The following is a 15,209-nucleotide window of genomic DNA, read 5'->3' as shown; positions in this document are numbered from 1 at the left end:
GGATCCACATAAGAGTGAAAACATATGGGATCTGTCTTTCTCTGTATGGCTTATTTCACTTAGCATCACACTCTCCAGTTCCATCCACGTTGCTACAAAGGGCCATATTTCATTCTTTCTCATTGCCACGTAGTACTCCATTGTGTATATAAACCACAATTTCTTTATTCATTCATCAGTTGATAGACATTTAGGCTCTTTCCATAAGAGAAAGGCTATTGTTGAGAGTGCTGCTATAAACATTGGGGTACAAGTGCCCTTATGCATCAGTACTCCTGTATCCCCTGGGTAAATTCCTAGCAGTGCTACTGCTGGGTCATAGGGTAGGCCTATTTTTAATTTTTTGAGGAAACTCCACACTGTTTTCCAGAGTGGCTGCATCAATTTGCATTCCCACCAACAGTGCAAGAGGGTTCCCGTTTCTCCACATCCTCTCCAGCATCTATAGTCTCCTGATTGGTTCATTTTGGCCACTCTGACTGGCATGAGGTGATATCTGAGTGTGGTTTTGATTTGTATTTCCCTGATGAGGAGCGACGTTGAGCATCTTTTCATGTGCCTGTTGGCCTTCCGGATGTCTTCTTTACAGAAGTGTCTATTCATGTTTTCTGCCCATTTCTTCACTGGATTATTTGTTTTTCGGGTGTGGAGTTTGGTGAGCTCTTTATAGATTTTGGATACTAGCCCTTTGTCCGATATGTCATTTGCAAATACCTTTTCCCATTCCGTTGGTTGCCTTTTAGTTTTGTTGATTGTTTCCTTTGCTGTGCAGAAGCTTTTTATCTTCATGAGGTCCCAATAGTTCATTTTTGCTTTTAATTCCCTTGCCTTTGGAGATGTGTCAAGTAAGAAATTGCTACGACTGAGGTCAGAGAGGTCTTTCTCCTCTAGGGTTTTGATGGTTTCCTGTCTCACATTCAGGTCTTTTATCCATTTTGAGTTTATTTTTGTGAATGGTGTGAGAAAGTGGTCTAGTTTCAACCTTCTGCATGTTGCTGTCCAGTTCTCCCAGCACCATTTGTTAAAGAGACTGTCTTTTTTCCATTGGATGTTCTTTCCTGCTTTGTCAAGGATTAGTTGGCCATACTTTTGTGGGTCTAGTTCTGGGGTTTCTATTCTATTCCATTGGTCTGTGTGTCTGTTTTTGTGCCAATACCATGCTGTCTTGATGATGACAGCTTTGTAGTAGAGGCTAAAGTCTGGGATTGTGATGCCTCCTGCTTTGGTCTTCTTCTTCAAAATTACTTTGGCTATTCGGGGCCTTTTGTGGTTCCATATGAATTTTAGGATTGCTTGTTCTAGCTTCGAGAAGAATGCTGGTGCAATTTTGATTGGGATTGCATTGAATGTGTAGATAGCTTTGGGTAGTATTGATATTTTGACAATATTTATTCTTCCAACCCATGAGCACGGAATGTTTTTCCATTTCTTTATATCTTCTTCAATTTCCTTCATAAGCTTTCTATAGTTTTCAGCATACAGATCTTTTACATCTTTGGTTAGATTTATTCCTAGGTATTTTATGCTTCTTGGTGCAATTGTGAATGGGATCAGTTTCTTTATTTGTCTTTCTGTTGCTTCATTATTAGTGTATTAGAATGCAACTGATTTCTGTACATGGATTTTGTATCCTGTGACTTTGCTGAATTCATGTATCAGTTCTAGCAGACTTTTGGTGGAGTCTATCGGATTTTCGATGTATAATATCGTGTCATCTGCAAAAAGTGAAAGCTTAACTTCATCTTTGCCAATTTTGATGCCTTTGATTTCCTTTTGTCGTCTGATTGCTGATGCGAGAACTGCCAACACTATGCTAAACAACAGCGGTGAAGAGTGGACATCCCTGTCGTGTTCCTGATCTCAGGGAAAAAGCTCTCAGTTATTCCCCACTGAGGATGATGTTAACTGTGGGCTTTTCATAAATGGCTTTCATGATGTTTAAGTATGTTCCTTCTATCCCGACTTTCTTGAAAGTTTTTATTAAGAAAGGATGCTGAATTTTGTCAAAGGACTTTTCTGCATCAATTGACAGGATCATATGGTTCTTATCTTTTATTAATGTGATGCATCACGTTGATTGATTTGTGAATGTTGAACCAGCCCTGCATCCCAGGAATGAATCCCACTTGATCATGGTGAATAATTCTTTTTATATGCTGTTGAATTCGATTTGCTAGTATCTTATTGAGAGTTTTTGCATCCATATTCATCAGGGATATTGGCCTGTAGTTCTCTTTTTTTGCTGGGTCTCTATCTGGTTTAGGAATCAAAGTAATACTAGCTTCATAGAATGAGTCTGGAAGTTTTGCTTCCCTTTCTATTTTTTGGAATAGCTTGAGAAGGATAGGTATTATCTCTGCTTTAAACGTCTGGTAGAACTCCCCTGGGAAGCCATCTGGTCCTGGACTCTTATTTGTTGGGAGATTTTTGATAACTGATTTAATTTCTTCACTGATTATGGGTCTGTTCTGTTCAAGCTTTCTATTTCCTCCTGATTGAGTTTTGGAAGAGTGTGGGTGTTTAGGAATTTGTCCATTTCTTCCAGGTTGTCCAATTTGATGGCATATAATTTTTCATAGTATTCCCTGATAGTTGCTTGTATTTCTGAGGGATTGGTTGTAATAATTCCATTTTCATTCACAATTTTATCTATTTGGGTCATCTCCCTTTTCTTTGTGAGAAGCCTGGCTAGAGGTTTATCAATTTTGTTTATTTTTTCAAAAAACCAACTCTTGGTTTCATTGATCTGCTCTACAGTTTTTTTAGATTCTATATTGTTTATTCCTGCTGTGATCTTTCTTCTTCTGCTGGTTTTGGGGTGTCTTTGCTGCTCTGCTTCTATTTCCTTTAGGTGTGCTGTTAGATTTTGTATTTGGGATTTTTCTTGTTTCTTGAGATAGGCCTGGATTGCAATGTATTTTCCTCTCAGGACTGCCTTTGCTGCATCCCAAAGCGTTTGGATTGTTGTATTTTCATTTTCGTTTGTTTCCGTATATTTCTTAATTTCTTCTCTACTTGCCTGGTTGACCCATTCATTCTTTAGTAGGGTGTTCTTTAATCTCCATGCTTTTGAAAGTTTTCCAGACTTTTTCCTGTGGTTGATTTCAAGCTTCATCGCATTGTGGTCTGAAAGTACGCATGGTATGATCTCAATTCTTGTATATTTATGAAGGGCTGTTTTGTGACCCAGTATGTGATCTATCTTGGAGAATGTTCCATGTGCACTTGAGAAGAAAGTATATTCTGTTGCTTTGGGATGCAGAGTTCTAAATATAGCAGATAAAGAAATTCAGCAAGTTGTGGAACCAGAATTTGAATAGGAAGGCTACTTGGGAATGCAAGCTGGTGCAGCCATTCTGGAAAACAGTATGCAGGTTCCTCAAAAAACTAAAAATAGAACTACCCTACCACCCAGCAATTGAACTACTAGGCATTTATCCAAGGGATACAGGTTTGCTGTTTTGAAGGGACACATGCACCACGTTTACAGCAGCACTATCAACAATAGCCAAAGTATGGAAAGAGCCCAAATGTCCATCAATGGATGAATGGATGAATAGGAAGGCTACTAAAAGCAAATTATTTGGGTATAATTTTTTCTGAAACACTAAGCTTTATTAACGTACTATGTATTAGTTTATAGAATATTTCGCTTCTGATATGAATAGTAAGTACTAATAAAACCTAACACTTGAGATCTTACTATATGTTAGATATCAGCTAAATGTTTTCCCTGTATCAGTTGTTAGGTCATTATACCTGCAAACAACATATTTCACACATTATTAATATCTTTACATAAGTAATTTACCCAATGCATTCCAGTACAGCTAAATGATTTTATCTAATGTCATTTCATATTTTATAAAAAAACTTCCTCATATTTAGAACATATTTACTAAAAAAAAAGTCTGTACTGAATACTAGGCTCTACAAAATGTTCATTATGGATTATACAGTTAAACAGATTTGAGAAGTACAGTATTCCATAAGCAGCAAAATTTGTTTTTAAGTAAAATATAACAATATCAAATAGGTACAGCATAATTTACCCAACCATTATGATAGAATGTTTCTTGTTTTATGTAACACTATTTTTTAACAGAAGTGAGATAAAAGTTTTCCCCTTTAAGACCAAATGCCATTGCCGTCTAGAGCACCTACAGAGTTAGAAGAAAGAAAATTCTGACATAGAAAGTGTAATGGGGCCAAGACCACCCCAAAGATTGCGACAGTTATGAACAAAGCCAAGGAGATTATTTCTTCAGAAAGTAAACATTAGGAAAAATCCTTGGTGGAACTATGTTTATGTTACATACTCTATTTTGGAGGAAGGCAACCACTGTATTTTGGATGAAACATAAGAATGGAGGTAGAATCTGCACACTACATAATTAAAATTTTTAATATTTCATAATAAAAACCATCCACAGAGAGATAAAATGTTTTTTTACAGAAATGACAGTTAGTACCCAATAAATTTTAGCTACTTTTAAAATGATTATTTTAATACTGTTAGGGAAAATATGTATCTGCAAGTAAATTTATTTTCTTAAGACTGGAAGAATACATATCTGTTAGGCCAAATGATTTCTGGTGAGAAAAATGAGGGAAAAAGCAAAGGGAGGCTTTAATCTCTATACTCTCCCTTGTTACAATCTTTCACCGTAAGCATGTATTCATGTATTATTTAGTATCTAAAATAATATATTTTTAAAGTGGTAAAAAACAATGGAAATATTCAAAAAAATCTCAGAAAAGGGCAAATACCATATTGTAGTCTGCTAGTTGTCCTTGAAACTCTTTGATTTCAACAGCTAAAGTCTCAGCTCTGTAAGCATAAAACAAATACATTCATAAACATCTAAATAAGAAGAACATTATAAACATTATGTATAATTACAAATTTGGTATTAAACTTCTGAAGCATATTACATTGGATATTGCTCTTAAAAAGACCTTGCATAATTTTAACTGCAAAACTACTCACCTCTTTTCATATGACAAATATACTGAATTCTCTTGATTGTACATTTCTATTTCTTTCTGAAGTTTATTAATTTCTGTTGTAAGTTCACTTATTTTACTTCTAAATGGAAAGAAATAAAAAAGTCAGCAATAATCCTAATCCAGAAAAGAGCCTTTCTAGTGAAGCAAATTTTTGATAAATGTGTAACAATAATATAAATGGTTTTGTGAAATTTCACTAAAAAAAGAAAAACAATTTATGTGGCCTGTTTGACTAAAATGAGGCATATCCCAAATGATAAGAAACTGAAATAGATTCTCTGATCATTAAGATGAAATAGGACCAGAATGTAAGCCTGGTCAAAATAACAATCTATAGACACAACTAGATGCCTAACTGTCATCCTCACCGCTCCTGCTACTCTCTAAGGTGGGGCTTCTCAAAAGAAGCACTGCTGACAGTTTAGGTCAGTAAAGGATACTCTGGCAGTGGGGAAGGGCTATCCTATGCACTGTACAATGCTTAACAGCATCCCTGGTCAAGTTGTCAGTAGCACACACCCCCAACCCTAGCTGTGACAACCAAAACTATGTCCAAAAATCACCAAGTGTTCCCTGGGGGGCAAAAATCATGGACAGTTGAGAACTAGTGCTATAGAGTCAAACAATTACAAAAATACCTAGACCCATTTTTTTGATACAGAAGCACAAATCCTGGAAAAGTGAGGATATGCAATGCTGAAAAATAGCTCTATATCCTTTCTTTCTTTTGATTAAAAAGTGACTGGATATGAAGAGATGCTATGTAAGTGCTGGCCTCATGCTGATGTTAGCATTAAAGAGTGGTGGGGAAAACCTACACTTCTCTCTACTGCCTTCTAGAAGTTTGAGACCCATAAAGGATCCTGATAATTGACAAAAGACTGCAGAAGAAATGAGAAAGAAAACAGAGGTTTTATGACATGATAGAAGGATGGATTAAATGCAATGGAAATAGTAGACAAAGATATAGATGATGAGCCAAGAACAAAATACAATAAAGCAGAAAAATGAAGACTGAACAGTAGGACATCTGAGCAAAAAAAGGTAGATCAAGAATACGAAAAAAGTTCTCAATTTAGAGCTTCATTCTTAGAGACATAATGAACTTCATGAATTAATTAAAATTAGGTTACATTTGTGGCAACTGACCATTATACATTTATGTAAAGCTCTGCACTAAAATATTATAAGTATATGCATTTTCCCTTTCTTATTAGATACAACTGATGACATTTCAGTGGTATGAATAATATATTTCATAGTAGTTAGTGAAAGAAGCATAATAAAAGATGATTCTTATCATTATATGATAGTGAACTTGACATAAATTAATTCACACACACGCAAACAAATACAATTTAAAATCTCGACCTATTTGTATTATCTCATATATTTTGTAGCACAGCCAAATTAACCAGAAATTATAACACAAAATAATTCTTAAAAATCAACAGACACCTAACTATCTTAATAAGCAGCAGCGTTAAAACTTCATGACCATGCATAGGAAAAAAAAATGTTTATTGAACATACCGAAGAAGTCCAAGATAATAAGATTTGTCTAAAATTTGCCTCTGGGGACCTAAAAAAATTTTTTTTAATTATTAGTGTTCAGTTTGGAAATACCACCAAAATAGTAAAGCCAAAGCACAACCACAATTACACTCCACAATTCTGTTGAGTCCTTATTTATGCCCCAAAAAATCTGATAATCAAGATGACAGACTGAATCAATTGAAAAGACAACTGGGGTGCCTGGCTGGCTCTGTTGGTTAAGCACGTGACTTGTCATCTTAAGGGTCATGAGTTCAAGCCCCATGTTGAGCGTGGAGCCTGCTTAAAAAAAAAATGGAAAAGAGAACTAATATTTTAGCATCATAACATAATGGAAACTTGAATTAAGATCACAAAAATGGGACTAAAGGTAGGGGTGTTAAGACAGGAAGTACACTCTACAGGTCAGGTTAACTGAATGCAAACTCAATCTAAGAAAGTCTAGGCACACCAGGGTGGCTCAACAAGTCAAGTGGCTGACTCTTGATTTCAGCCCAGGTCACGATCTTATGGTTCGTGAGCATGTGCAGAGCCTGCTTGAGATTCTCTCTCTCTCTCTCTCTCTGCCCCACCCCTGCAGTCTCTCTCAATCTGTCTCTCCCTCAAAATAAATAAATATTTTTTAAAAAGTCTAGAACAGGGTTATCCAATAGAACTTTTTGCAACAATGGAAATATTCTATACTGTCCAATAAAGCAGCTACTTGGAACTATTAAACACTTGAAATGTGGCTGATGATAGCAGAGAACTGAATCTTTTATTTAATTTTAATTAATTTAAATTTAAATAGCTACAAGTAGCTATTAACTATCATAAAGCACAGTGAAGATTTAGACTGTGGATTTCTCAATGCAAGAGATTATGATTTTTCATAATTTGTCTTAGAGACCCTTTTTTTAGAAACATGATCTTATTTCAGTTATTTCAGCAGGACTAAGAAAGTACCCCTAGGTTAAATGTCCAAACCTTGAGAGAGGCGACCTTGCAAAGTGGAAAAAGTAAGGATAGAGAGTAGTAACTGTGAGGTCTATGATCAGAAGAGGGAGAGAAGACTAGACAATGATATAATTTTGACATTTCTTCACAGTATTGATATCAAGCAAGCATTTCTAAAAAATTGTGTTTTTTTTTTTTTAAGTTTATTTATTTTGAGAGAGAGAGGGGGAACCAGTGGGAGAGGGGCAAAGAGAGGACAGAGGATCCAAAGTGGACTCTGCACTAACAGCAGAGAGCGCTCAAACCCACAAACTCACAAACCATGATATCATGACCTGAGCCGAAGTCAGACGCTAACCAACTGAGCCACCCACATACCCCTAAATAATTGTTTTTTAATATTTAGTGAGCTAAGTGGTATTATAATAAAGTAAAAAAATTTAAGTCTCCTGAAAGGCATGGCATACTATATTACAAAAGGTAGCATAATATCTTATAATTAATTTTGTCCCAGTAGAATATCTTCATCCCTGATAAGTCATCTGTCACAAATACAGAAAATAAAAAACTCGTTATAAAGCAGTTTACCATGCTTTGATTTGTATGTATCACAGACCAATTTTTGAATCATAAGTGTACCATTATGCTTTTTTAAACACATACATAGGCCTAAGGAAAGATGCAGTAAAAAACTGTGTTAGCTTCAATTCCTTACTTAAGAAGTTACATATTATAATGGATTATTAATTATTAGAAAAGTAACACTTCTTGAGTCATTTATCATAAATACACAAATACCTCAATAGTGTCATTTTGATATGGAAACAATCAAAAAATATTTCAGAATATTTCTATGTAGTACTAGAAACCTAATTTTCATTCCTGAGCTTTTCTTCAAATTATTTCAAATTTCTTCAAATTTCTTATAGTAAAGCTCCATATTTAGAAAAATGAAGATTAAAGTTCACAGTGTATTTTCACAGCACTTTTATTTAACCATCACCATAATCTTGTGAATCAAGGAATAAAAATTGAATAAAATGGCCTCTTTATACTTCTTGGCTAACTAATATGGTACTGCAATACTATTTTTTTTTTTTTAGTGTTTGTTTATTTTTGAGAGACCTCAAGTTGGGGAGGGGCTGAGGAGGGGGTGGACAGAGGATCCTAAGTGGGCTCCATGTAACAGCAGCAACCCCAACACGGGGCTTGAACTCACAAACCGCAACATCATGACCTGAGCTGAAGACAGACACTAGTAACCAACTGAGCCACCCAGGTTCCCCCAGTAATATGGTACTGTGATACTTCTTATACAAAATATACTCATCTTTTTAAAAGAGATACCTTTCATTCCAGTTTTCATTCCACTCAAACCTTGTTGTGTTACAGGACGATCAGCAACTTTGATTTGAGAAGACAGAACTCCCCCTGTCCCAATGGTACCACCACGAGAGCCTGGTCTTGCTGTTCCAGGTGGCATCTAAATGAAAACCATGATTTCAGTTTTAGTAAACTAGAAAAACACTATACCTCTAGTACTGTTATGACAGCAAAGAGATTATTTTTTAAAAATTAAAATTACATTTAATTTGTAAAGTATTCCTTACATTTTTGAATTCCCAAAATAGGACATATTAAATAAAAGTCTTTAACATTTAAAATTCTATGAACAATAGATGCCGGCAGCCAAGCTCTCCAACCAGCGTGATGGCAGGGCCCAGACGGTGGATGGATCAGGACTGCAGGGCGGCCCACTGACAGTGAAGCTTCTTGTACTCCTGCTTTTATGTAATTTGGCCTTAGCATTGGTCAGGGCAGCCCCCCTACCAATCAAAGTACCTGGGGGAATCGTCTGTTGGCGAATTGCCCACGACATGCCCCCAGGAAAAAGAACCACTGGGGAAAGAAAGAAGATTCCCCAAGAAAATCATGCAGCCCTACATCTAGCCCTTGCCACCCCCTATAAAGACTCCTCTACCTAAAGGAAGGATGGCCCCATATATTTCCCAGCCAAGGAGGGAACAAATGGATTTGAAAGCCCTACTCAGGCAACAAAGGAATGTATCTATGGATACAAGTTACTCCAACCCTAGACCCACCTGGCCCCCAGGAGACATTCAAGATGATGATTGGACCTGGTGGGTTAAGGTACAGAATGGTTCATTAGTTCCTAGGTATACATTGTCTCTCTGGGAACACACAAGGCGTGGGTTCGCAGGGTCCTCTTGGCTCCTTCCCGGCACCCCAGACCAAAGCAAAAACTTTTGTTCCTTATACCGCAAATGGTTCAAAAAAACAATAAGTCCTGTCCCTGTAAGTGTTCCACTTGAGGTGTTGAGAGATAGATGACCTTTCATGAAAATAGCAAAGCAAATGCTTTATAGATTATAGATAAACGTAGATACATAATGAAATAATATGAAGAAATTAATCAATAAGCAAAGGGCAGGAGGGAACATTACAAGAAAATAACCATGTTGTTCCTTAATGGGTGATTACACATAGGAACATTTTTAGAATTAGGTAATGCCAGAAAAATAGATGACGCATGCTACAAGGAAATTGCTAACAAATATAATGCCACGTTTGCCACAATAAAGCGGCCAAACACACTGCTGTTGTCTGTGTCCATTTTTTATTTTTTCACCGGCGCCATTCATCCTTCGGGAATCCCTGGATCTGCTGGGGCTGGACCCCGGCAATTAGATAGTACATTTCTTTAAAATTTAAAATTCTAGAGGAGTTAAGATGGCAGAGAAGTAGGGTTACGGGGATTTCCCTTCCCTTCCCTTCCCTCAAACACAGCTGTATGGAGGTCAGAACACTTGGAACACTAAGGAAATCAATCTGTGGAGTGAGAGAAAAGTCTCCACAGGTAAGGGAGACAGCTCAGCAGGACACAGATGCATTATGTGAACTGGGGGAGATAAAACAGTGTAGGCACAGAGGGGAAGGAGCCCCTTCTGTGGAGAAACAAAACGGAGAGAAAGAAAGGCTGTGGATTGTGGTATTGTGCTAGTACAAGAGAAAAACTTCTCTGGACCATGGACTGAGGAAAAAAAATACTGAGAGTGCCAGTTTCTACTTTGCAAACAGCCTTAGGAATTGAAGATCAAAGATAGGAGCTTTCAAAAGTGTGCAAATTTCGGCAGACTGAAGTCACTGCAGCTTCCATGTACTCAAGCCTGGGGGGGAGAGGGAGCTGGCCCCAGGGCACAGTAGCAATCTCAGGGGCATGCTGAGAGGTAACAGTCTCCTTCCTCCAGTACTGTGGGAAGAGGGTCTATTGCCCCACAAAGGACAAAAGACCCTTCAGGCGCCAGCAGAGCTGAGTGATGCTACACCAAAATGGGATCCACGTGGTACAGGGCCCCTTAAGACATCAGGTTCTGAATCTTAGCCAAGAGCCTAAGAGGTGTGGGAGGCTATGGAGAACAGGCTGACCACCAGCACTATTCTGTAAGGGCTGCCTGAACAGCATGGTTTGAGAAACCCAGTCCAGGGAGGAGAGACTGGGGTGTTGCCATTTTTCTCCTCATCACCAACACAGTGGGGATTGAGGGAACAGAACAGTTGCCCCCAGTGGAGGCGGGACTGGTTTACACCAGACCCGCCCGTCATGTCTAGCAATCTAGCAACTGCTCATCTACTGGAGTGGGAATGACACTGACTGAACCAGACAGTCCCTCCTCCAGACGAGCACCGCCACTGGTCCCAGACACCAACAGACAACTGTCTTGTGGTTTTGTATGTTAGTCTGTTTTTTTTCTTTTTCCTCTCTTTTTTCTTTCTACCCTCTTCTTTTTTTCCTTTGGAATCAGGATCATAGTTTCTGATTTGATTTTTGGTCAATTCTTATTATATATATACATATGTATGTGTATATATATATGTATGTATGTATATATATATGTATATATTTTTTTCAGGCATTTTTATTCTTTTTACACTTTTTATAAAGCTCCATCTTTATTTTCCTTCCCCTCTCTCTCTGGATTAAGCCTTATAGTTTCTTTGATTCTCTATTTGGTCTTTTTTTTTTCACCTCTTTCATTTTTCACTTTCTATGGGATCAGGTTCCCCACCTTTTCCTTTCTTCCAGAGTTACTTCAACGAACAAATCAAAGCACACTTGGTGGAAGGTCCAAACAATCCACCACCACAAGTAAGGAGGAGCTTTGTAGAAGACTGACCAGTGGGTACAGCAGCCAAATACACAACACAAGAGTGCATGCAACACACTCCAAAAACACTTCCTGAAGTGCCTGGCCCTGGCCAGTGTATTAACCCTCTTTAACATAGTAGTAACTTGCAGATGGAAGACATAGCAAGCTGTTAAAACACGTAAAAGCCAGAAATGTAGCCAAAATGTTGTAACAGGAGAATTCTCTTCAAAAGACAGCCCAGGAAGAAATGACAGCCAGAGAATTGCTCTTAACAGATACAAACAATATATCTGAACAACAGTTTAAAGTAACAGTCATAAGACTAATAGCTGGGCTTGAAAAAAGCATAGAAGACAGCAGAGAATCTATTGCTGCAGACATCAAAAACGTAAGAAATAGTCACAATGAATTAAGAAATAACTGAGACGCAAAATAAACTAGATACAGTGACAGCGAAAATGGAAGAAGCAGAGGAGAGAAGAAGTGAAGGTAAAATTATGGAAAATGATTAAGCTGAAAAAAGAGGGAAAAGAAATTATGAGACCACAGGGGAGAATTAGAGACTTAAGTGAGTCAATGAAATGAAATAACATCCATATAATAGGACTTCCAGAAGAAGGAGAGAGACAAAGGGGCAGAAGGTTTATTTGAACAAATTACACCTGAAAACTTCCCTAATATGGGGAAGGAAACAGACATCCAAGTCTAGGAGTCACAGAGAACTCCCTTCAAAATCAACAAAAACAGATCAACACCATGACACATAGTGAAACTGGCAAAATACAAAGATAAAGAGAGAATACTGAAAGCAGCTAGGGACAAACAAGCATTAACCACCAAGGGTAGACACATAAGGGTAGTAGCAGACCTGTCCACTGAAACTTGGCAGGCCAGAAGGGAGTGGCAGGAAATAAATACTCAATGTGCTGAAGAGGAAAAATATGCAGCCAAGAATCCTTTATCCAGCAAGGCTGTCTTTCAGAATAGAAGAAGAGATAAAGGCTATTCCAGACAAACAAAAACTAAAGGTGTTCCTAACCACTAAACCAGCCCTGCAGGAGATCCTAAGAGGGACTCTGTGAGTGGAAAGCAGTAAAGATTACAAAAGACCAGAGGCATCACCACAAGCTTGAAACCTACAGATAACACAATGACACTAAATCTTTCAATATCTTTCAATAATCACTCTAAATGTAAATCGATTAAATACTCCAATCAAAAGATACAGGGGTATCAGAATGGATAAAAAAATAAGACCCATCTATATGCTACTTACAAGAGACCCATCTTAAACCTGAGGACATCTGCAGGTTGAAAGTGAGGAAATCCATCTATCATGTTACTGGGCGTCAAAAGAAAGCCAGAGTAGCCATAGTTATATCAGACAAACTAGATTTTAAAACAAAGTCTGTAACAAGAGATGAAGAAGGACATTATATCAAAAGTAAGAGGTCTATCCATCAAGAAGAGCTAACAATTATAAATGTTTATGTCCCCACTGCCGAAGTACCCAAATAATATAAATCAATTAATCACAAACATAAATAAATTTATACACAATAATAACATGATTGTAGGGGACTTTAATACTCCACTTACAACAATAGACAGATCATCTAGGCAGAAAATCAATAAGGAAACAACGGCTTTGAATGACACATTGTATTGCATCCACACAACTCCTGAAACAGAATACTATGGGCACCAGTGACAGTCACAACAAAGTTTATTGCAATGAGAGGCAAGGCCAAACGATCAGGACTGACACTCTAGACCAGAGTGAATCTCTAACAGACGGGGTACTGAGTTTTTACAGCCGACCACATAGACCACATAGTCTTATCATCACCTGGGAACAAAACAAAGAAATAGTTCCCAGATGGGGGTAGAAACAGTTCAGACATGCCCTTGCCCCAATCCAATCAAACACTAATCCAATTTATTTTCCTTGAACTTTTGTTCCCTTGATTGATAGGACAAGGCTGTTATCTCTTAATCTACAGTGTTAAAACAAAGCTGTTATTTCTTAAGGCTACAGGTTAGCCCTACACTACAATTTAACCCTTACAATTGGAACAGATGGACTTAACAGATACATTCAGAACTTTTCCTCCCAAAGCAGCAGAATACACATTCTTCTCGAGTACACATGAAACATTTTCCAAAATAGATCACATACGGGTCACCAAACAGCCCTCAACAAATATAAAATGACTAAGATCATACATACCATGCATATTTTTAGATCACAACACTAGGAAACTTGAAATCAAAACACAAGGAAAAATTTGGAAAGTCTCCCAAATACATGGAGGTTAAACAACATCCTACTAAAGAATGAACGGGCCAACCAGGAAATTAAAGAAATTAAAAAATATATGAAAGCAAATGAAAATGAAAAAATGACCATCCAAACCCTTTGGGATGCAGCAAAGGCAGTCTTAGGAGGAAAATACATTGCAATTCAGGCCTATCTCAAGAATCAAGAAAAGTCCCAAATACACGATCTAAACTCACACCTAAAGGAACTAGAAAGGCCGTGGCAAAGAAAGCCCAAAGCCCGCAGAAGAAAAGAAATAACAAAGATTAGAGCAGAAATAAAAAATATAGAATCCAGTAACACAGAACAGATCAACGAATATAGAACAGATCAATGAATAGCCAGATGAATCAAAAAGAAAAGAGAGGACCCAAATAGATAAAATCACAAATGAAAGAGGACAGATCATAACCAACACCACAGAAATACAAACAATTATTAGAGAATACTATGAAAAATTATATGCCAACGAACTGGACAATCTGGAAGAAATGGACAAATTCCTAGACACTTACACACTGCCAAAACTCAAACAGGAACAAACAGAAAATTTAAACAGACCCATAATCAGCAACAAAATTGAATCAGTTATCAAAATATCTCCCAAAAACTTGAGTCCTGGTCAGATGGCTTCGCAGGGGAATTCTACCAGCCATTTAAAGCAAAGTTAATACCTATTAACCTTCTTCTTCTCAACCTATTCCAAAAAACAGAAATGGAAGGGAAGCTTCCAGACTCAATTCTATGAAGCCAGCATTACCTTGATTCCCACACCATGCAAGGACCCGACTGAAAAGGAGAATTACAGGCCCATATACCTGATGAACATGGATGCAAAAATTCTCAACAAAATACTAGCAAATCGAATTCAACAGTATATTAAAAGAATTATTCACCATGATCAAGTGGGATTCATTCCTGGACTGCAGGGCTGGTTCAATATTTGCAAATCAAACGTGATATATCACATTAATAGAAGAAAGGATAAGAACCATATGATCCTAGCAATAGATGCATAAAAAGCATTTGACAAAATACAGCATCCTTTCTTAATAAAAAGCCTCAAGGGGCGCCTGGGTGGCGCAGTCGGTTAAGCATCCGACTTCAGCCAGGTCACGATCTCGCGGTCCGTGAGTTCGAGCCCCGCGTCAGGCTCTGGGCTGATGGCTCAGAGCCTGGAGCCTGTTTCCGATTTTGTGTCTCCCTCTCTCTCTGCCCCT

At 37.6% G+C, this 15,209-nt stretch overlaps 1 protein-coding gene across 3 annotated transcripts in view; it reads right to left on the bottom strand.

The window, feature by feature from the left end:
• The window catches only part of IFT74 (intraflagellar transport 74), a 91,586-nt gene that overhangs the window by 67,354 nt on the left and 9,023 nt on the right, over positions 1-15,209 (bottom strand). For all 3 annotated transcript variants that reach the window (XM_045467645.1, XM_045467644.1, XM_045467646.1), the window contains exons 3-6: positions 8,848-8,983; positions 6,544-6,592; positions 4,991-5,089; positions 4,771-4,831 (exon numbers count right to left, since the gene is read on the bottom strand). In XM_045467645.1, coding sequence (XP_045323601.1) covers positions 4,771-4,831; positions 4,991-5,089; positions 6,544-6,592; positions 8,848-8,983 — 345 coding nt within the window. The remainder of the gene's footprint in view (positions 1-4,770; positions 4,832-4,990; positions 5,090-6,543; positions 6,593-8,847; positions 8,984-15,209) is intronic.

The sequence above is a fragment of the Leopardus geoffroyi genome, chromosome D4, assembly GCF_018350155.1.
Source record: "Leopardus geoffroyi isolate Oge1 chromosome D4, O.geoffroyi_Oge1_pat1.0, whole genome shotgun sequence".
Lineage (NCBI taxonomy): Eukaryota > Metazoa > Chordata > Mammalia > Carnivora > Felidae > Leopardus > Leopardus geoffroyi.
The sequence above is the reverse complement of the archived record's forward strand: the minus strand, read 5'-3'. Positions and strand labels throughout refer to the sequence as shown.